At 39.1% G+C, this 22,688-nt stretch overlaps 1 protein-coding gene across 2 annotated transcripts in view; it reads left to right on the forward strand.

Moving 5' to 3' along the window:
• The window catches only part of cckbra (cholecystokinin B receptor a), a 42,209-nt gene extending 23,464 nt beyond the window's left edge, over positions 1–18,745 (forward strand). The window contains exons 3-6 of one of the 2 annotated variants that reach the window (XM_041979306.1): positions 3,956–4,007; positions 4,131–4,217; positions 13,604–13,731; positions 15,467–18,745. In XM_041979306.1, coding sequence (XP_041835240.1) covers positions 3,956–4,007; positions 4,131–4,217; positions 13,604–13,731; positions 15,467–16,044 — 845 coding nt within the window. In that variant the 3' untranslated portion in view covers positions 16,045–18,745. Of the gene's footprint in view, positions 1–3,955; positions 4,218–13,603; positions 13,732–15,466 lie in introns of both variants that reach the window. The other variant, XM_041979305.1, reaches the window with a different exon arrangement.
• Positions 18,746–22,688: the final 3,943 nt, after the last annotated feature.

Below are 22,688 nucleotides of genomic sequence, written 5' to 3' on the forward strand. Positions count from 1 at the left end.
GTCCCCACCTTCTTCAGGGTGCGTTTGAACTTGAATTTATTTATTTAACTTGTTTACTATTTATTTAATTTATTTTGTGACCTCAAGGACAACAAAAAAAAAGCTCTCTGTTCTCTCTTTACATCTCGTGTATGTAAAGGTTTTAATTGCCAACATTTCTGAAAAGAACATGATTCGGCTGCCCTAAAATATCCAGTCAGTTTTGGGATTTTCTTGAGTAGATCTCAGACTCAGCCAATCAGCTGCTCATTTTTTTTTCAATGGGCCAAGGTTATAAATTGTCTGACCAACAGGCTGCAGCCTAGGCTATCCTCTGCACCAGTTTGATCAGTTTGATTGCGTCAGAGATTGTTACTGTCTAACAAACAACTTCATGACTAAATTGCATCCTGGAAATGCTGATTTATTTCTAACACCTCAGAAGAACTGATGAAAATCCTGTTTTTACAGGAAATCTGTAAATGCAGACACAAACAGAACTGTTGTGGTTTTACTGAAGATAGAAGCAAGTCTTTGTTTTCAGGTTTGATCATTTAACTCTGTAAATGTATTGTCTGCTGTGATATTTTCTCTGCCCTTCTACATGTCCTTGTGTTTGCTTCCCTCTTTGTAAAGTCTGGGTTTCCACAAGCCTCGTGATGCACTTCGGAAAATTCTTTCATGTGTACCCATTATTTTGATTTGTCCTTTTGGTTCTCCCTATACTTATCCGTGCCTGTGAAAAACAAAAACAGAATTTCTGCATCTTCCAGTGGTCGATGTAAGCTGGTGGTGTAGCTGGGCATGACCTCCTTTAAGCATCAACAAAAGAAACCCCCTGTGTGTTGCTATGTTTCTCTGTTTTGTGCTTAGCACTTAAAAGAAATGTGTGGGTCTGAGACTCATTGTGCAAGACTCTTTCAGTGCATTTGGATCTGTATGTGTTGAGTGTGCCACCCACCTCCTTCTGCTGAGCCAGAACTGGTGCCAGTAAAGCAGTTGTGTACAGTGGTCAGTGGTCATGAAGGGGCTGGCTGCTACATGCCCAGCAGGTTATTTGTGCCCTCACCCAATTTGCAGGGTTCACCAGGCCATTGTAGAGAAATAGATAAGATGTTATAATAAAATTTGACAGGTTGCAAACACCAACCAGGAGGTTCTTGCTCAGAAAGGTTTAGAGACACTGCCTTGGGTCACCAAGACAGTTTGACAAAAGTAAAAATCTATCTTCCAAATTTATTTATATTTCGTGCATAATGACTCTGTCTTTCTGCTTAGTGTGCAGTCTCAGGGTGCAGGAGATTTTGAATTTATTCTTTTTTTGACAGGGCATGCACAACAATACATTGACCTCAAATTTCCACCTGCAGTCCATGGACAGGTAGTTAAAACTAAACAAAAAACTAAATTATAGAATATACAATATATATATATTTCACACAAACAACAGTTTGCTACAATTTTCCTGCATTCTTATTTTTCCTCCATTTTCAAGCATCAATATCTCAAGAACTACACCACATGGGAAAATATAATTTGGCACAGCGATACACCTCCACACACTCTTTCTTAATATACAAAATGATTTGTCAGACATCATGTCAGCCACTCAAAAGTGGGGGAAAAAAATCAGTGGGTCCTGAGCATTGCTCTTCCATGCTTTGCTGCTGAGGCACACCATGCAGTTTGCAAATCTCTCTGCAAAGTCAATGCACATACAGCAGTAGATGCAATTTAAAGGTTTTCCTCTTCATCTCAGTGTGACACTGAGCTGGTATTTTACTGTTGGATCTACTATCCTGTCAGGGTTCCTGCAAGTGTAGCAGCAATCAAAAAGGAAATTACCCCTCTCACAAAGAGCTGAAATGTTTTTAATAATGCACTGTGAGACTGTACGGCTGCTCAAGGAACAGAAAAGGCATTCAGATGTCTTTTGAAAAGTTGATGTTCTCTTTGTTCTTCGGTATCTCTACAAGTCAGTCCCTTTGTTCAGGAGATGTAAGAATAAGGCAAATCTGATCTCTGCTTCAACAGATTTCACATTTCCTCGCTGTTCTCTTGCATCTTGAGGTTAAAACTGTTGCGTTTGTTATTGTTTTCTTCTTTTTTTATCAGACTGTAATCATGTATGTAACCTTTTAGCTTCCAATAACAAAACTCATGACCAAAAGGAACAAAGGTTTATTTTTAATCACTGTTTTCCAAGACAGACTGGCTCCAGATTGTTTTCCAGTACCTGGAGCAGACCACTATTCACAAGCTCAATATATGCAAATTGGATTGCACCATGCTTGTAGGAAAAAGTATACAGTAATGACTTCCTCCCTTCAGTGATAATGCAGAGCTATGGCTTAGACAGGATGTGTTCGTCTGTTGTGAAGGAGCATTAAATAGGGATTAATATGGCGATGGTAAAACGTTGGTTCGAGGTTGTTGGTTGTTATGATGACAGAGGGGTTTTTTTGGGGGGGGGGGGCTGTTTTCCTAATAGCAGCTTGTACATGCAGGTAAAGGTATATTTACGCTGTTTGTCTCACCCTGACTCACCCTCAGAAAGTTAGCTTACTCCCCCATGGTATATTATACACATTCAAAGAGTCAGTTATTTCCCTCAGGTGTCAAAGGAGAGCGAGAACAGCTTAAGGGAGAGTAAATATTAGTCCTTACAGTGTTAGGTGGTTCATATTAATCCATTCAGACTGAATGTGTAAATAGCTACCTCTGATGTTTACAAGGGTTTATTCAACGCCCTGAAAAAGCATTCATACCTCTTGAACCTTTCCATATTTTGTCTTGCTACATCCACAAACTTAAATATATTTTATTTGGATTTTATTTGTCAGACCAACACACAGTCGTACATCTTGGGGAAGGGGAAATAAAATCATCCTTTTCAAGGTTTTCTTTTAAAATTAAAATAAGCAAAAATGTTTTCTACAGTTGTATTCAGACCCCTGTACCTTTCAACAGAATCCAGTGCACCCAGTTTTCTTGATTTTCCCACTTCCATGAAGAAGCCTCTATCTGAACAAACTGTTTTGTTTCTTCCTTTGTCCATCATGTTCAGAAGCTTTTGCAGCACTCTTCTCTGGGCAATCATCTCCAGGAGCACCAGACCAGTCCCCAGAACAGAGCCGGCCTTTTTCAACTTAATTCTTGAAAGATATTATGGATGAGAATTTACTGCTAACAGGTCCGTTTCCTATGTGTAGATCGTTTTTTCTTTATCGTGAAATTTCCAAGGTTAAAATGCAGTGCAGGACCTCCTCTTTTTAGTTTTTTGCTAACTTGATTGTCCTGGTCTTAAAAAAGCGTATAGACACATTCAAATTCAGAATATGCTCCTGTAGCCTTGATGAAAAACATAAAGCTGCATTTTCTGCAGTCCTTCTGTGTCCTTGTTAGTGTTTCAAGTCCATTTAGGTTCATTAGCTAAGGACCTCACATTTCCATCAGAATGGTTATGGTTCTCAGCTTTTGTCACCTCCTTGCTCCTTTTCTTTTCCTCTTTAACTCATGTAGGATTTGGTGTTAATTACACTTTCATCTGATCTGTGTATCTTGCTGGTAAACAACTTCTTCTCTGCCATGGATAATCGTTACAGATCTTGAAAAGAGTCCAATGTATGTGGGAACCCATTCGAGCGGCACAGCCTCACAATCAATAAAAAATAAATCTCTTAAATAAACAGCTTGACAGTGGATAAAAAAGTCAACTATATTTAAAAGAATTGAAATATTTGATCAGACCTACTACAAATTGCATGAATTGAATAATAAAAAAAAAAATGGCCTAAAATAAAAAAACATCCTGAGCTTTGCACAGCAGCAAAAGATTTTGTCCGTTCAGGGCTACTGTGCTATTGTACTATACTATTCATTTTGTTAGAATTTTGGTTTTACATGTGACTATGAATATCATGAACATCATCAATGACAGACAGATTTATCTTTGCCCATATTTTCTATCCTGCAGGAGTCTCTGTAAGCATCTCTACCTTCAGCCTGGTGGCCATTGCCATCGAGAGGTACAGCGCCATCTGCAACCCACTGAAGTCCCGCGCATGGCAAACTCGTTCCCACGCCTACCGCGTCATAGCTGCTACCTGGGTGGTGTCACTGCTAATCATGGTGCCCTATCCGGTCTTTAGTGTCCTCAAACCATTCCCAAAGACCAACGATACCATGGGTCACATGTGCCGCCTGGACTGGCCCAGTCAGCAAGCTGAGCAGACGTGGTAAGTTCGTTGGGGGGGTGGAGCCACTTTTTGGTGAAAGCAACCGTGGGAAATAACGAAATCCATCAATTTATCAAAGCTTGCTGTTAGAGCTTGTTTTGAGGTGATGCTTGCTAACTGAAAGTAGTGGTATTGGCCAATCAAAGTCTAAAAACCAAGACTTTCTATTCATGAAAATAACTGGTAGATATGTCTTTCTACCCCCACAGGAATTTGCCTCAAAATATGTAAGAAAATTATTTAAATTTAATTTATTGTCCAATTTACATATGTGTTACCAGTTGCTTCATCTCTGGAATGATGCAATCAAACATTTTTTCCATTGATTGTGCACATTTAGAAAAGTAGCTCCATGCTGATTGGCTCATTTTGTTTTGCGAGCTGAAATACCCTGTACAGACCTTTAATGCTTGTTTGCTCCCAGAGCAGGAAATTATAATAAGATCAGTGTAATTCTGCCATTAAATTATACAACAGCATTGATAAATAGCTGCTAATACATTTTTTAACTTAATTTTCTTAATTTGAAGTAATATGGGTAGCAGTTATGGAACTTTGGTTAAACAGGTCCCTGATCTTACTGGTGTAAACTAAAACTGGTGTGTTGGGGGAAAAAATGAGTTATCTTTCTTGTGTCATGACCAGTTGTTCAGCTGCAACAAACAGCTCTTGCATCCCTTGTCACAAGTTTTAACAGCATGAATCAGTAAAAGGAGAGTCACACCAGAAAGTGTCACAGTGAATTACATCTTTATGTCTTTGCGACATAGGTGATGCTAGAGGCAGGATGATGCAGGACCAACCAGAGAACTACTTTAGCTGGTGACTTAATGGCTGACATGCTAGTACTAGTCAGTCACAATAGTTCTCCAGGCTTCTTTCTATTTCCTTGAGTTAGTGCAGTTTATTCTTCCTTAGTAAATTTTTTTTCACTTCTTGCCACAACTCGCAAGAAGCAGCTTTAGCAAGTTGTTTACCAGCTGAAATGAGATTCAGAGTGCTGGAGGGGCTGGACAAGTGTCTTAGTTATCAACACGCGTATAGTTTTTGATTTTTAATTATAATTTAATTTAGACTTGAGAGAGCAATTATTCAAGGAACAGATATTCTTGTAATTGTGAGTTTCCCCCCCTTAAAGTACTTTAATGCAACACACAAAACAACTATCAATCTGAAATGAAAGCATCCTGACAGCAGTGATGGAGCTCATAATTCAGCCTGACGATGGCCACCGTGCAACAGAAGCAGAATAGAAACTCATATGTGTGTGATTTATCTGAAATGTGGAGAAGCATTCAATGGAGTGTTTTTCTTACTGGGATTAATTCTGTCTTGTGAGAAAACTACAGCTTTCTGCGAAATGTGTTTTCAGCCAGTTTATGTTGTCAGGAGTTATGCAGATTTCAGTTTAATTCAACTTTATTTGTACAATGAAGTCATCTTAAGGCACTTTTACAGACAGTTCAAATCGCTGTAGTCCAATTAAAAACATTATATGATCCACATTAGAACAGTTTATAGTAACTATGTTCTTATAAGCCAGTTTATGAAAATAGTTGCCCAATGAGCAAAGAAACAGATTTAATTAAACCTTCTGTTTGATCCAATCCCTCATTCTGAGCTGCATGAGGTGACAGTAGAGAGGAAAACCTCCAGCAGAACCAGGAACGGTGGCTGTTTACCTCCAATGGTTGCAGGTGGAGAGGACAGGAAAGAGGGGCAAACACTTATTTCACCTTAAATCTGTAAAATTTTTTTAGATATTTAGTGTAGTTTGCACCCTGTGTAGTGAACCCCAGCCAGACAATGGTGAAGCTTACTGGTGTTTGTAGAAGAATTTTATTTAAGGTTAATTTTTTCCCTTTTGTTGAACATCTTTGATCTTCATTCAATGTTTCTTAGATGATGCAAAACTCCCTCATTTGGATGCAGTCAATAGAAGCCATCGCTGTACAAGAGTAATGTCAAAATAAAAGCCTGGGGAAACAGTAGCTTTAGAATCATGTTATTAGTTAATATGCTTCATGCTTTTTGTGTGTCCTTTACACCCTGATTTTGTTAAATGTTCCTTTTATAAGTAATAAACTAAAGCTTTTGCTGTCTTTTATTTGAGTAAAAAGCCTTATGTTTGGAGACAGAAAAAGTTATGTACGTAGTTGCATACAAATATTAATCCATCTATGAAGCATGGTGGTGGTTGTATTATGACTTGAGTCTGTTTTGTGGTATCATGTTAGAATTAATGGAACAATGACTTTTGAATAACTCAAATTTAAAAGGGGTAAAAAAGAAATAAAGAGCTATGTGGCAAGGCAATGGCCCAAATATTTTAACCCACTGGAGGCAAATAAAGAAGCGTCTTTTATGCCTCTTTTCGTGCAAATTTCTTTGTAGTATACAAAGCTAACAAGTTACAATTTTACATGGTAAAGTTTATATAAGTCAAACCTGACAGATTTTCTACCCCTGTGGTGTAACCTGGTCTTTGGTGTATTTGCTCTCAATGAGGAAGAAATATGAGAGGGAAAAAATAGTATCATCGAGAAAAAGTTCTTAATTTTTTTTGCCTTTTTAGTACTGACCCTGTAGGCATAACTTGAAAAAACTATAAAAACATTAAATTCTTAGATGACAGTTTTATAAGTTGAAGAAGCTAAGCAGTCTGGTCCTGCTGGGGATTAATTAGTCACTTATTAAAGGGATAGGTTATCTAGCTCAGCAGGGGTCAAACACAAAGATGATGAAGTTGGGTAAGAAAGTATAGAATACATCATTAGTAGAGATTCTGTGGATAATTTATCTGCCTCGGTATAACCGTCCTGCCGTCACTTTAAATTGATCTAATTGTTCTTTGCTCCCGAATTTTTACTGAGATGGCAGGAAGTGTAAAGCTCATGAAAAAGGTCAGTGGAGGAACAATTACTGATGCAGCAGCAGTGGAAATCCATCCATCTGCCTGCAGTACATGCCCTCTGTGTGCTAATAAAAGTTGAAAGGATTTCTCAAGTAGATGGATATGCATTCAAGGAAAAGCTGTTAGAGCATCTTTGAGCCTACTCCCTTGGGATTTTTGCATATGTGTCTATAAGCAACTTTGGATTCTGCAGGATGGCTCAATCACCCCTTTAAAAACTTATTTTTACACAAGTAAGTCCACATCCACATATAATGTTTAAAAGCTGAGATTCTTGAAAACTGGTTTGATGTAAAGCATTTTCTACTGTAACCACAACTGGCACCAAAATAATCAAAACAAAAATCACACAAGTGAGGCAACTTACTGAAAATGTCTACTGGTAATCCACTCACATTTTGCCAACAAAATGGTCAGTTTTAATTGAATTAATTGAAAAAAACAAACTAACAAAAAAAAAACAGTTTAGTAAAATCTTTCTGCTGTTGCATCGATGCAGCCTGCAGCTGTTTTTATCTTTCATTTATTTTCTCTTTTACGCCACGTTTGCAAGGAAGCATCCCGACAATACAGTAATTTCAACACCAAACCAATATTGTTAGCTTTTGATTGACACCTAACATGAACCTGCTACCCAGCTCCAGTCGTCAGGGGCCAGTGCCCTGCAGGTTTTAGATGTTTCCCTGCTCCAATGCACTTGGTGCAAATTAAATGAATCTCCTCAAGCTCTGCACAAGCCTGTTAATGACCTATTAATCTGAGCCTATTAATTAAAAAGGCATCATTTGAAGCATGCACCAACTCCGCGCCTCGAGGGCCGGTGTCCTGCAGGTATTGGATGTTTCCTTACCGCAACACCTAATTCAAATAAAATGGATCTCCAACAGCTTGTTGTCAAGTTCTGCACAACTCTATTAATGACTCGCTCATTTGAATGAGCCGTGTTGCTGCAGGGACACATCCAATACCTGCAAAATGCCAGCCCTTGAGGACCGGAGTTTGTGATCTCTGTATTTCTAGGAGGACTCTCTGTTTACTTTGGTCATGCCAGTTGAGAGGCATTTTAGGCAGGTTTATCCAGAATGGGAAGGGGTTAAAATGGAGGAGCTGAATGTAGTGAAGACTTGTAAATCTCTGGTTTTGACAGACTTTTGTGTTCGAACACTCTGAAGAATTCTTTTTCTTTCCCTGGCTGTCCATCAAGCTCTTAAGCTTCACTAGGAAAGACGCTGCAGTAGAAGACTTAATTAGTCTGCTTGGTGAGAGGGAGGTTTTGTGACGAGCAGGAAGAAAGTCGATGCTGAAATGTCAAGAGTGTGTGTGTCACGGAGTATGAGTTTCTTTCATCACTGCACATTATTTTTGAAATTATATCAGGAGCTAACACCTTCTGGACCTTTCACTTGATGGAAATGAAACAGAGACTTAAGCATGCAGATTTAAGCCGATATGACTAAGATAACTGAGCTAACAAAAGAGACATCAGACTGTCAAGTAAATAAGAATTAAGAATTTAAAGAAGTACTGATGCTGTGTACAATATAAAAAAATGGCATCGTCTTTCATCTTCATCTAAAATGGTGTGATTCTGCCAGATTTGGTATCAATTCGATACCAAATAAATAAAGGGTTAGTGTCACTGATACTCATCCTTTTTAATAGGGCTGTCAAAATTAATTAATGCAAAGAGATTAATCTGTGGAATTAATGCATTAATTTTTAACACATTAACGCATAAACAACAAAAGTTATAACTCACACCATAAAAACAAGAATCTGGCATTATCTCAGTGAGAAGCTGATTTTGAACATGTAGATGCCAAAAACCACTTTATTCTCCTTATTTTTGAAGACTAATAATTTGTAAGCTTTACATTAAAGTATCAATGTTATCACAGTAGTATCGATTGATACCAACGTTGGTATCAATTGTCGATATTTGGATCAACCTGCCCACTACTACTCTTAGCATTGAAGGAACCTTTCTAGGTGTTTCCAATTCTATAGGCACTAATGCACCCCAATACCATCAAAGATGGAGACCTTTGAACAAAACACTGACAGCAAGCAGGATGGTTCCTGCCTCTTTTAATCTGGAGGATGTGAATAGTTCCTGAAATGAATTTAGATTCAGTATTCTGTTTACATATGGCTTCTTCTTTGCATGATAGCCCTTAAGCTGCATTTGTAATTAGAAATGCAAACTGTGTCCACAGATGACTATTTCTAAAGTTCTTCTTGAGCCCATGTTTATGCCAGAATCAGGCCTGTTTTACAGTTTCCCTTGCATACAGAGATATCTCCAGATTCATGGAATTAACCACTGTGTACAGTAGATGATGGAATATTTAAAGTCTTTGCAATTTACATTTAGTAGCATTTTTCTGAAATTGCTCCACAATTTAGAAACAGTATTTTGCAGATTTTTGAACCTCTGCCCAGTTTTACTTTTGAGTGTCTCTGCCTCTCTAAGGTGCTCTTTATTCCCAATAATATGACTGACCTGTTATCAGTTAACCTAATTAGCTGCAGTATGTTGCTCTAGCTGTTTTATCTTTAGTGCCATTAACTTTTTTCATCATTTTATTGTTCCTGTTCCAAGTGTTGCTAGCGTCAGATTTAAGCTAATATTTCCACGAAATGGTAAAATGTCTGTTTCAACACGTTTCTTTTGTACTATTGTAAAAAGAAAATAATGATTTGAGATTTATTAAATAGCTGCAATCTGTATTTGATTACATTTTACACTTTTTGAGGAATGGGGTTGTACTAGTAAAGACTTGATCAGGAATAAGTCTGCACGACTTTGTTTGTGGTAGAGGGTTTATCAGGATGTAAATGGTTAAAGTTGCATTGCTCATATTACTCATGCCTCCTGTGCTGACATAGCTGAACTGACTGTGCTGGTGTCTTTATTTTCATGATGCTGCAGTCGCTCAAAAAGTGTGTGGGCAGCGCTTCAGCAGAGACATTTGAGGGGCATGCGACTAGCTTTATAGCAGAATGATAGGTAATTTTCATAAAATAATCTGAAATAATTTAGTCCTCCTTTGCCTTTGTAAAGTGATGGAGTTAAAACCCTGAACAGCAGATATGTCACATCTTTCTTTGATGATTAATATAAGCCAAGCCGTTCTCCTCTGGTTAATAATCATGTAGCTTTCAGGTGCTGTCCCCACACTCGGGGAGCTATGAATATTCAGAAATCTTTCTATTTTTTCCTCACGTGTTTATCTGCTTTAGCTCTATAGGATTTCTGTTAAGAGCCAAACAACCAAACACACCCTCTGCTTTTGTTTTCCACTTATGCTTTTTACACCCCCCCACGTGTTCAACAAAGCTTTTGCCGAAGACATTTTCCATGTTATTGATCGGCCAGCTGATTAAAGTGTTTGAAGTCCTTTCTTTAAACAAGAAGTGAAAGAAAGGCTCTGTGCTGAGTTCAGAGAGAAGCCCAGGAGGACATTAGAATATCAGAGAGAGAATGAACACGGCTTCTTTCTCTTTACTGCTTCTTTCATGTGCTGACTGATGTATGCCGCAGACAGTCCCGCTTAAGAAGAGCTTTCTCTGATTTTAACCAATCAAAAATGAGAGCTGGTTGCGGATGGTAAAGATCTATAATGACCAAAGTGAGATCTGAGCAGTTTCTTTATATTATATCCTCCACAGCTTATGGCTGTAAATGCACTCTTACTCTCCATACTTAAGTCAGGTGAGCTGCGTGTTCAGATAAAGCCATGCCGAGGATGTGCAGACACTTTTCTGCAGGCTGATTCTAACCAGACTGAGATGCTCTAAATATTACATACAGTGCAATGAACAGACATTCATCTGACAACATTTTGTTCAGTCGCTCACTCAGTTCATGTCTTTTCCCTCGATCATCAGTCCTGGCCCTTGAGGCAGTTGTGATTGTATTTATTTATTTATTTATTTATTTTGTATGCCAGAAAAAAAAGACATTTATGCCCAGAAAATGCCCGAGTTCACATGATTGGAGCAAATGATAACATGCATACAGAAGGAAAAAATGTTATCAGGTCCACCTTGCTAGTACCGGGTTGGACCACTTTGTCCTCCAGAACTGCCTTAATTTTTGGTGTCACAGATTCAACAAGGTTTTGGAATTATTCCTCAGAGGTTTTCTCCATATTAACATGACAGCATCACACAGTGATGCAGGTTTGTTGGCTGCATCCATGATGAGAATCTTCCGTTCCACCACATCCCAAAGCTGCTCTACTGGATTGAGTCCAGTAAACTCATTGTCATACTGGAAATGATCTGAGCTTTGTGACATGGTGCATTATCCTGCTGGAAGTAGCCACCAGAAGATGCTACACTGTGAGGGATGGACATGGTCAGCAACAATACTCAGGTAGGCTGTGGTGGTTTAACCAGGCCGCGTTGGTACTAATGGGACCAAAAAGCCACCAACGGGTCCTTTTTGGGAACGAATGTGTCAGTAAACCCTGATTTCTGTTGCATTTCCACAGCCAGACGTTTGGTCTGGCTTAAGTCTGCTGCTGTAGCTAATCTGCTTCATGTTGACATGTTGTGTGTTCAGACATGTTATTCTGCAGACCTTGGTTGGAACCAGTACTTATCTGACTTCCTGTTGCCTTTCTGTCATCTCCAACTGCTTCTCTTGATGCCCTTGATTCTGATGCTCTGCTTCTGATGCAGCTTCACCATGGCTGCATGACTACATGCACTGGTTTGCTGCAATGTGATTGGCTGATTAGATATATGTGGTAACAAGTAGTTAAACAGGTGGACCTGATGAAGTGGATGATGAGTGTACATGTGTAACTGATATACACCATGTGGGTTTAAGCTCTCCCAGATTTGTTTAGGTAAGAATTAAGCAACAAAACCTGCTCAGATTGAAGTCAGATCTGCAGGAGTTCAGCTATAATATGTGTTTATCACTGATCAGAATCTATTCCTTTATCCATCCAATCTGTGTTGTAGTAATAACTGATGTCGGCTGTTTGATGGGCTGAACGTTGAAAGCTAAAGACTAATGCCACACTAGCTTCACAGAGCTGTGTGTGAGAGAACGGCAGCAAAGGAAAGAACCAGCAGTTTTAATTATTAATGTGACAGTTTATTAGTGAGCAATATGAGGAAATATGCTCCGATCTGACATTTTCCAGTCAAGCCACTCCTCTGCAGTGTTGCTAGTGCTGCAGGAAACATCAGCTCTTTGTTGAGGTTGTGTCTGTTTAAATGCCTCAGACTCTCCTACCATAACAAACACAAAGCTCTGTGCACCATCTGTGAATACAGTTAATAATAATACAACAAGGTTATTTAATTAAAAGAAACATCCAGCAAAATTTGCAAGTTTACCTTAATAATAAAGTTTTTTTTTAAAACTTGTTTCACTCATATCTTATCTTTTTTTTTTAACTTTTCATACATGCAAGATCCATAGTTAACTGGCTTAATAAACACAAAAAACCCCACATTCCTCTGAAAGTACAAAGACATGTACAAAGACTGGACTCAAGATGAGTGAAAAAGCAGCAGATATCCAAAAAACTTTCTAAGACTTTTATAAATGTGGAGAACTATTGATCAAGATCAAAAATAAGAGAAAAACGTTAGCTTGAAATCTAAATGTAAAGAAACAAGTCACCAGTAAGACTACTTTTTTTTTACAGTACTATATAGTCCTCTCTGCCGGGACAATTGTAAAGTCAAACATATATTCCGTATAAATAATTAGTTCACTGTAATTATGCCATAACTCATGACATTCGTATTTGTAAGCAGATGATTCTGCTTGCACCTGCAACTCTTCAGAGTTTTCCTCCGAACATCAAACTGGACTGGATAATAAGGCTAAATCAATCATAGCTCTATTTTCCTGCTGTAATTATAGTCTGCCAGCGTATGTGGCAATTTTTATAAATTACAGTCTGACTAAAGTCTCATGAAGAACTGGCACTGATGAAAAACACTGCAAACGAGCATCAGGTCAGGTACTTCCCTCTGTGTCTCGTTACAAAGCAGAATAAATCACAATGAAAAAGAGGCTCAAATAAAAAGAAAACCGGGGGTATAAATGTCTTCTCCTAAAGCTACAATGGCTTCTAAAATATGTTGACACATAAAAGCGTTAGCTCATGCGGGACGCCCCGAGTGGTAAATAAACATTTCAAGAGGAGGCAGATCGAGTGCTGCAGGGTGCTGAAGAGCCTGCAGAGCGAACCCAGGAGGCTGCAGCATCTTGTTGAAGAGCACGAGGGTAAAGGGGGGTACCAGGAGGGTCCAGCCATCTGGATGGCCTCCAGCAGAGCTGCAGAACATGCATGAAGGTGCATGGAGCAACAAATAAAACATTCTGTTATGTTCAAAAAGAACCTTCTCAGCTTTCTGGCTTTGGGGAGTTGGTTCACTTCAGTTTCCTCTTTTTTTTTGTCATCGGCTCCCTTATCCCACTTTTCTTTCTGTCTTTCAGGTACGTGCTGCTGCTGTTCACTCTGTTCTTCATCCCAGGAATGGTGATGATCATAGCCTATGGCTTGATCTCCAGAGAGCTGTACCGAGGCATCCAGTTTGAGCTGAGCCAGAACAAAGAGATCCAATGTGAGCTCCGTCCTAAATCCATCCAAACTGCAAAACGTTTCTTTTTCACAGCAATTGAACTTCCAGCCTAGATGAAAACAAATTCAGTTGATTTTTCTACCAGCCAGCATGAAGCTGCAGTAAATTGTGGTAGAAAGAAAAGGATTTATAAAGGTTTTATTGTTTCTAAATTCAATTTAGCCGACAAAGTTGGCGTGTCTACTGTACAAAGGAAGGATAATTTAGTAGATTTTCATTGACACCCACAGGTTCTACACCTGTGATAATAGAAATTACATTCCCTTCTCGGTTTTCCTAATATGAACTGATGTCATTTCATAGCAGCTGATATGTTCCACAGAAAATAAAAACACACCAGGAATAACTGCTTCGTCTCATCTTGTATGAGATTGATCTGCTCTGAGAGAAAAAAAGCTTTGAGAAACATGTTTAAATTCCACCAGCAAAAAACCTTAAATCCACAAACAGAGAAGAAATAAGTGTGACAAGATATGATTTTAAAGTTAGGTAGGGAATCAGTAGGCACTGACATTAACCTTTTAAAAACTGAGCTCCCCCAGTTTGGGATGTTGAGAACAAATGGTGCCAAACTGGACCAAAACAGCCATTTAGGACACCTCACCTTAACTGTCTGTATTAAAACTGCTCTAATTTAGCTCTGCTTCACAGGATTTGCAGCGTTTGCAGAGCTAGTATTCATACGTTATATATTGTACATACGTACATTTTGTACTACATTCCAAAGGGATGTTCCCATTCATCCTGGAAGTGTTTTTAAGCAAGCCTGAAACCTTTTTAATTTGTGCGATGTGCTGTCTTTATTTATCCTTCACCAGGGGTTAAATTGGAATTAGCTAAACTATATTGTCAAAAGCATTCGCTTGTCTGCCTTCACACACATATGAACTAGTGATGTCCTATTCTTAATCCATAGGAGTTAACATGCCGGCCTACTCTTTGCAACTTTAACAGCTTCAACTCTTCTCGGATGGCTTTACACAAGGTGTAGGAGTATATTTATGGAATTTTTGACCATTCTTCTAGAAGCACATTTGTGAGGTCAGACTGATTAAACAACTTTTTTGCCCTCTAATGACCCAAAACAGAAGTAAACTAAATTTGAAAAGCAGTAAAACTAACAATGCATCAAAATCAACGTAATTTTTGTGCATTTATGGTTGATTTTTAAATAAAATCCTTAGCCACCCAAAATCTGTTATATTGAAAATAACAAATTTTATGGACTTTTTTCTTGTAAAAATAGTCACATCATGCAATCAAATTGACATTTCAAAGGTTGAAATAGTTATGAAATAGAATAATTTCATGTTTTGATCAGGATGGAAGTTGATTGAGCAATTTAATGGAAAAAATTTAAAAGAAAGAAAATCTATCTTGTTTTTAAAGCACGTTTTGAACGAGGACTTTTTTGTCCTCTAATGAACTGAAAGGGTAGCAAATTGAGTCACTGATATAACTTTTTTTCTATATTTCCACAAGGCTCAATTCATTTACCTTTGTTTTCTGTTAACAGTCCTGGAAGGACAGCATTTTCTTTAATAAAAAAGGAAAAAGAAAGTTTTAATTCTATATCTCACAATCATAAACTTCAAATGTGATAATGTCAGTTATTGCTTTTTTAAGCTAAGTGTAACTATATTTGCTTAAATAAAATGTGTTTGCATCACCTTCATCAAACGTCCCAAGCTTACAGTTTCACCCCAATCCTCCACAGGTCAGAAAAATGGTGTTGGACAGGTTATGGCCGGGTCAAACGATGACGATGATGATGATGGCTGCCACATCCAGGTGCCGAAAAAGCCCCCCTTTGCTGTAGAGCTTCCCACCCTTTCTGCCTCATCCAGCGCCATCCGGGCCAAGACTGAGCGTGCACGTAGCAACACGTCCGAGGCCAAGCTCCAGGCCAAGAGGCGAGTAATCCGCATGTTGATGGTGATTGTAGCCCTCTTCTTCATCTGCTGGATGCCCGTGTACTCAGCCAACACCTGGAAGGCCTTTGACCCCAATTCCGCCTCCAGAGCCCTTTCAGGAGCTCCCATTTCCTTCATCCATTTGCTGTCCTACACTTCAGCCTGCGTCAACCCCATCATTTACTGCTTCATGAACACTCGTTTCCGCAAGGCCCTGCTGTCCACCTTCGCCTGCTGCTGTCGAAGCCGTCTCTGCCGCCGGTGCTGGTGGCACAGGAGAGAGGGAGAAGACGGCATCAACGCCACATCCATGGCTACATCGATGGTGACCTCCATGTCCAAGTTTAGCTACACCACGGTCAGCACCGCGGGTACCTGCTGAGCCTCAAGCAGAGTCAGTGGTTGCATCCATGGCGGTCAGAAACTGTTCATGTGTGTACCATCCTCATTTTCAATCTTCTGTATGTCACTCTTCATCTTAAACTCTGAGTCATGCGCTGAGTAATATTCATGTCCTCATTTTAAGGCCTTTTTCAAAGGTCTTAAATTTTGTGCATGATTGAAGAAAGGAAGGCGAAGAAAACGGTGTTTCAGTTTGGTGACATTCTCTTACCTCTTCTTTTACTGGCAGCAACCGCTCTACTGCATCCTGAACGAGAGAACATCAAGTGCCTGTGCTTCTTGTGTAGCTTTGTTTGTCAAGATTCTTTGTTTAATTACTGGGATGGACATTCTTGTGTTAACTTACGCTGGAAATATGAATCCTGTGTAAATATATGCTGTCTTTATGTTGTAAGTGTGTAAATAGGACATGTTCTGATGGATATGTACTGTTAAACATTGATGACAAAAACAGGACTAATTTCTATTCAGCTCCTCCTCTGTCTGCATCAAAATGATATTATTGATCTTGTAAAGAAGAAAAAAGACCCTTCGTCATTTCCATGCTTTTGTGTATCATGACATAAAAGTCCTCTGGTTTTACCTGGTCTTAATGGGGTATAAACAACCACAGATGAACAACACATAATTACATTTGTGTCATTATTAAACAAAAGTAAAACCAAAATACAGAAGCAGTGAATGATAAACTAAGTCGACCCTTACTGCTTCCACTGGAATTAAGAGAGAATTAAGAGAGAAGTAGCAGCCAGGTGCAAGTATTCAAAATGGGATCTGTTAAATATTTTAGCTGTTAATTGGTCTGGAGCATTCAGGTGTGTGAACACAATGAGAAGGAACACTTGGAAAAGATAACTAAACATTGATATCATTCTTGAAGGTTGGTAGGCCATGTTATGAGAATAAGGTTATAAGGTCATTTCCAAACTATCTGGTGTCCATCATTCTACAGAGAGAAAGACTGCTTACAAGTGGAAAACATTTGAGATGGATGTCAAGCTTCCTTGGAGTGGGCGTCTCAGCAGGTTCAGCCCAGGATCAGACTGTGCAGTGCTCAGAGAGACTGTAAATAACCCAAGAGCTACATCTAAAGGCCTATTTATGCTGCCTCATATATGTATTAGGTACATCTGTTTCAAGCATTTTTGTCGCCCTTCATTCTTTTATGTTGCCATGGATATGTAGTCACCAGTGCAGAGTTCCCTCCTACATTCTGACGTCCATTTCGAACACCAGCTGGTGCCTGTAATGCAGCGCTATAAAGTTATTTGCAACCGCCTAACACGCTCACATAGCCTTCCTTCAAAAGCTCTAGCCGTCTCTATAGTTTTCCTTGTCGTTGTCGTCGTTGTCTTCTTCTTCTGCCTGCTGTTCTTCTTCTCTGGTTTGTGCAGCTCGCTGGTCGCATGTTAGTTATACAGCTCAACACTGACCCCTTGGTTTCCAGTGGTATTGTTCTATTTGCAGCATCAAGCAATGATGCGCCGACCTGAAAACTCACCAACAACCGACAAAAGCGTCCGTCCGTCTGTCCGTCTTCTGCGTCACGCTTAAATGGGCCTTTAGACTCTCCAGGCCTCAGTTAGCATGGTAAACATTAAAGCAACACAACTGATTTCCAGACTTTTGTGCCTCCTAACGCCGGCTAATTCAGCATCCATCTTGCATCCTGTCTCTTTTCTGAGCATCCACCAGCCAGTAAAAGTCAGTCCAATCTTGACTCTTGTCTTATCTCTTGCCTTTGTCACTTTTTCTCTACCTTTTCCTCTCTTCCTCCTATAATGTCCTCTTGGGTTTCTTTGCTGAGTCAGCCACGGTGCACATTAAACAAAACAGCTGGTATGTTGATATCCAGTTGCTGGCGTTTGCTGTAGTGTTGTAAAGTCAAAATGCAGCTTTCACATGATGCTCTGTGCAAAAAAAAAAGAAATAGGCATAAAGAATGTCAATGTGCCATCAAAACAAATTAGAAGCACAGAGCTTTAAGGTTGGAAACTAATGTAGTGTTGCTTTAAAGTTTATGACAGAGAAAGCCTCTCTCTCATGGAAGAACATGGCAGCACAACTTAGGTTTGCTGCATCTGAACAAACCACACAATTTATTGAACAAATGTCCTTTGGACAGACCAAAGTGCAGATGTTTGGTTAGAATGTACAGCAGCACAGCTTGTCAGCAAAAACGCCTCATAGCAACTGTCAAACACGGTGGTGGAGGGCTGATGATCTGGGCAGGATCTGGACACCTTGCAGTTAGAGTGGACCATGAACTTCTCTGGATACTAAAGTATCCTAGAGTCAAATGTGAGGCCATTGAGTTGTCTAAGCTAAAACAACAGGACAAAAAAAGAACCAAGAACCAAAATCTCAGTTATCTCAGCTGAACTACTGAATCATGGGGTTTGCTTAGTTCTTCACACTCAGTTTTTACACTTTGCTTTTTGTTAAATAATGACAACACATAAAATGTAATATGTAATATGTACTGGGAAAAGTGGATCATTATAATTAAGCATGAAGCATACCAATGAAAGTAAATGTAAAATTCTGCATAATATGGAAAGTGTGTGTAGGTGTCCATACTTCTCTATACAAGTGGTTGTTCAGTGTTGTATTGTGTGTGTACTCAAGTTGTTCTGTCCACAAGTAAAAAAATAAAAAGAAAGTAATATAAAAAAAAACAAAAAACAGTGTCCAGTGCTTATTTCTTGTCTCTCTACCTTCTTATCTTATGAAACCTAAAAACTGATATTATAATGATTCAATTAGATCAGAAAAATACAAAACATGAAAAACCAGACCAATTATTGCAAAGTAAATGTCACATTAAAAGTAACTTGTGGGTGTGACAATGGGCATAATTAGTGGCCCTGCAGATTGTTCATATCTAGCTGCCATTTGGTTAAATACATCCATTCAATTAAATTTGGTTTATTCATTTATATATTAAACCCTCAAACATCTACACATGAAAAGCGACATAGACATCAAAATGGTCATATTTACAGATATTTTCTAAACAATATGTATTAAAAAAACTATGATATAATTCAGTTTATACATGTTTTCTAAAATCTAACCTTACACAAGGATGCTCATACAAATACAAGTACTTGCATATGATTATTTGCCAATACTGGGTACAAATATGAGTACTAATGAATCCCATTACACTTCACTGGTAAGGAGTGTGGACCAGAATATCAGATGTGACGGCTGACTGGTTAAGTGTATGATATATCAAACAGGTCATCCTGTAGGTATCAAATTAATCAGGGCTACTCAACTGAACTCAAATTAAATGGATCCAAAAGCCTATGAAGTTCTGCACAATGACTCATTAATTTGAGTCAGGTGTATTGGAGCCGGGCTGCTGGTCTATGTGGAACTGAACTGAGAAGCCCTGGTCTAAATATAAGGCTTGAAACTGTCAGAAACTTCATATAAAAGGAGGATAAAGTGTTTTTTGTGGATTTGGTTCACTGCTGTAACAGAGCATCATGCCCATAATTAGCTTCTCCCACCCAGATAATGCCAGATTTGTATTTTTAACATGGCATGTTAATTTAGACTTTTTCACTTTACTTTTATGGATACAGTTTATGAGTACACACACACAGTAGCATAGGCCGATCTGTTACTGGTATTGTTATCGCTGCATCCCTAATTATCATTGTAGCTGTATTCAGTATGTATTGTATCCAGCAATAGTCGCTAAACACTCAATTAGACACAAGCTATCTGTTTAAAACAGAAATATTGGTTAGAAAGGTTTCTAAACACCAACATACAGTAATGTTTGATATGTCTTTGATCCTCCTGCAGCCACATCCTGTGATCAGGCAGCTCCATTACGACATAACATCAGGTTATGCATTAATGTTGCTTTTTTTTAAGACTATCATTTTAAATTACATCAACCTGCCCAGGCACAACAGATGGAAGATAGCCAATGGCTAAAATCTGACACATTTACACACCAGTGTTCATTAATGTGTACTGTCCTCTATTTTAATAAATAAATGAATAAATGAACAGGACTGCAGCACCTTACTGGATAACAAACTGGGGTCTGACAGTCTGTGTTATGGTAATTCTATCTGCAGTCAGTAATTCTCCACATGAGCGTTGAATACTGATGCAGACATTGACTCTGGGATGTAACTTGGAAAAAAACGTGCAGGTAGTTGCACCTGTTTGCTGCTCCGGTCGGTCCTTGCAGCAAGTATTAGAGGAATGTTATCTTTTCTCCTCTATTGTTGCTGTGTCTTTTGTGTACTGCCTTCCACCTCTGCACTGCCAATTACTCTAAGCTGTACCTAAGTACAAAGCTCCAATTTCCAAGCTCAGACTAACGAGATGTTTCTTTTGAACCTTTTCCTGCAGCACCGTCATGCCTCTGACTTGCTCTGTTAATACGCCTCATACGAACTGTTCTGGTCGACTTCGCTAACATTGTCAAAGGATGGGACTTTCCACAACACCCATATACTGAATGTAAAGTGTCTCATCAGAACGGGAACAGAAATTCCAAAGTAATGCAGAATTATGCTTCACTTTTTATTTTGAATCAGCTATGGCTGCAACAACCAGGAAGAAAGCCACCTTTGAGTAGGAGATTACATCCCTTAGTTACTATTTTAAATTACACTGCTTAGTTTAATTCAATGCAACAACATGGGCAAAATGCTGTCACATCCCCCGGCCTGCTGTGTTTCTGTGTTTATGCAAATAATGGTTCGTGGTTGCAACTCCGCGATTGGCCGTGGATCTTAAGGAGACCTCCTTACTCTTCCAATTCCCTGACTGATCGCCTCCAGTCATGCTTACCATTTGGTGGGAAATTGACCTTGGACGTTCGATTGGACGATTGCCTTCCCGCCCTTCCACATTGACAGCCAACCAGCGGATCACCTGGCTTTTAAAAGACAGGAAGCGCCAGCATTCGAGGCAGCTGTTGTCCATTAAGCCCACAGCTCGCCAACAGGGATTGCATAGTTGAAGTGGCTGGTCTGAGTAACTGAGTGGTTGTAAGAGTGTTTAGTTTCCCTGTAGTTTAGGTACACGATTGTGTTTGGTTTGAGTTAAATTGAGAACGTTCGCTCTCATCGTGTGTGAGTAGCTTTGGGTTAAGTTTTATAGCTGAGTTTTGTTTGTAGTTTGCATTTTGGTTTGTTTTGTTGTTTTTTTTTTTGTTGTATTTGTATTTGAACGTGGATTTGTATTAAATTATTGTATATATATCTTTAAGTTTGGTCCGGCTCATTTTGTTTTCGACCCCTATTCTCCTGGGTTTTAAGACGGGGTCGTAACAATGCACACAACATTTGAGGTGCATTTATATAAACCAAAGTCCCTCTGGTTTATAGGCATTATTAGCACAACACAACCCCATTCCAAAAAAGTTGGGACTGTGAGTATATTAAAACAAATACCAATAATTTCCTAATCTCAACCCATATTTTATTCCCAAGAGAACATAAACAATATATCAGATGTTGAAAATAAAAATTTACTATAATATGGACCAATTTGCAGCTGAGTGTGAAGTGGCTGGAATGGGACTCAGCATCTCCAATGGACCATGGCCCTCAGCTGGAAAAGAGAGGAGTGTCCTCTCCAGATCAGGAATGAGGTCCTGCCTCAAGTGGAAGAGTTAAAGTATCTTGCTGTCTTCTTCAGGAGTGAGGAAGGGATGGAGCGGTAGATTTACAGTCCGATCGATGCGGCGTGTGCAGTGATGAGGACTGTGTATCCGTCTGTCATGGCAAAGAGAGAGCTGAGGCAAAAGGCAAAGATTTTTGTTTAAAGACCAACTTTGTTCTCATCATTTATCTGAAATCATTGCCTTTCTCATTAATTAAAATGTAGAGCTGACAACAAACCCATTATTCCATGCATGAAAGCTACCTATCCCCTGAATTATTTGTCTGTCATCTGTGATGTGACTTCAAGACAAAGCTGACGTTATGATAGAGACTTGATGGTTGTTCATTTACAAATCAAAATTTTGTGGAAATTACCATGACTCCATTCATGAATTTAATCAATACTAAAATATGTTAGTGTTGTAGTGAATAATTTAACACTGCATTAAGATATCAGGGGATTCCAAGTCATATCATTTGGCCACAGTAACAGAAATAATTATATTTATGTTTAACAGCATGATCTGATACCATCCTACATGCAGTTTGTGTTGACAGCTTAGTGCCGTCAACTCCTGTTGCTCAACTTTGTTCCTTTTTCAAGCCCCCCCGTGCACTGTCTGTCCCTGCAGCCCCCCTAAGCCACCCACCCACCATCCGGCTTTTATCCTTTTCACTGCAGAGGCGTATGAATACATGAATGACAAAAGCGTGTGGGTGACAGCTGAGATTTGCAGGCACAAGTACTGTCTGAGAGCAGTTTACAGGCAGTGGCAGAGGTGGCAGCAAGCTTGGCTCACAGGCAGACAATTGGCTAACAGAAATCCAACAGAGCTTTACTTGTAAACACTTCATGTGACAGCTTTCACTCAAAGCCTGCTTTTGTAATTAAGGCTGGAAACAATGTGTTGTGTGTCTTTGGCTGCAGAGAAATGAAATGCAAAGAGTCGAGTATTTTAAATGACCATTTTCAATAATA

The sequence above is a fragment of the Melanotaenia boesemani genome, chromosome 24 (genome assembly GCF_017639745.1).
Source record: "Melanotaenia boesemani isolate fMelBoe1 chromosome 24, fMelBoe1.pri, whole genome shotgun sequence".
In the NCBI taxonomy this organism is placed as follows: Eukaryota; Metazoa; Chordata; class Actinopteri; order Atheriniformes; family Melanotaeniidae; genus Melanotaenia; species Melanotaenia boesemani.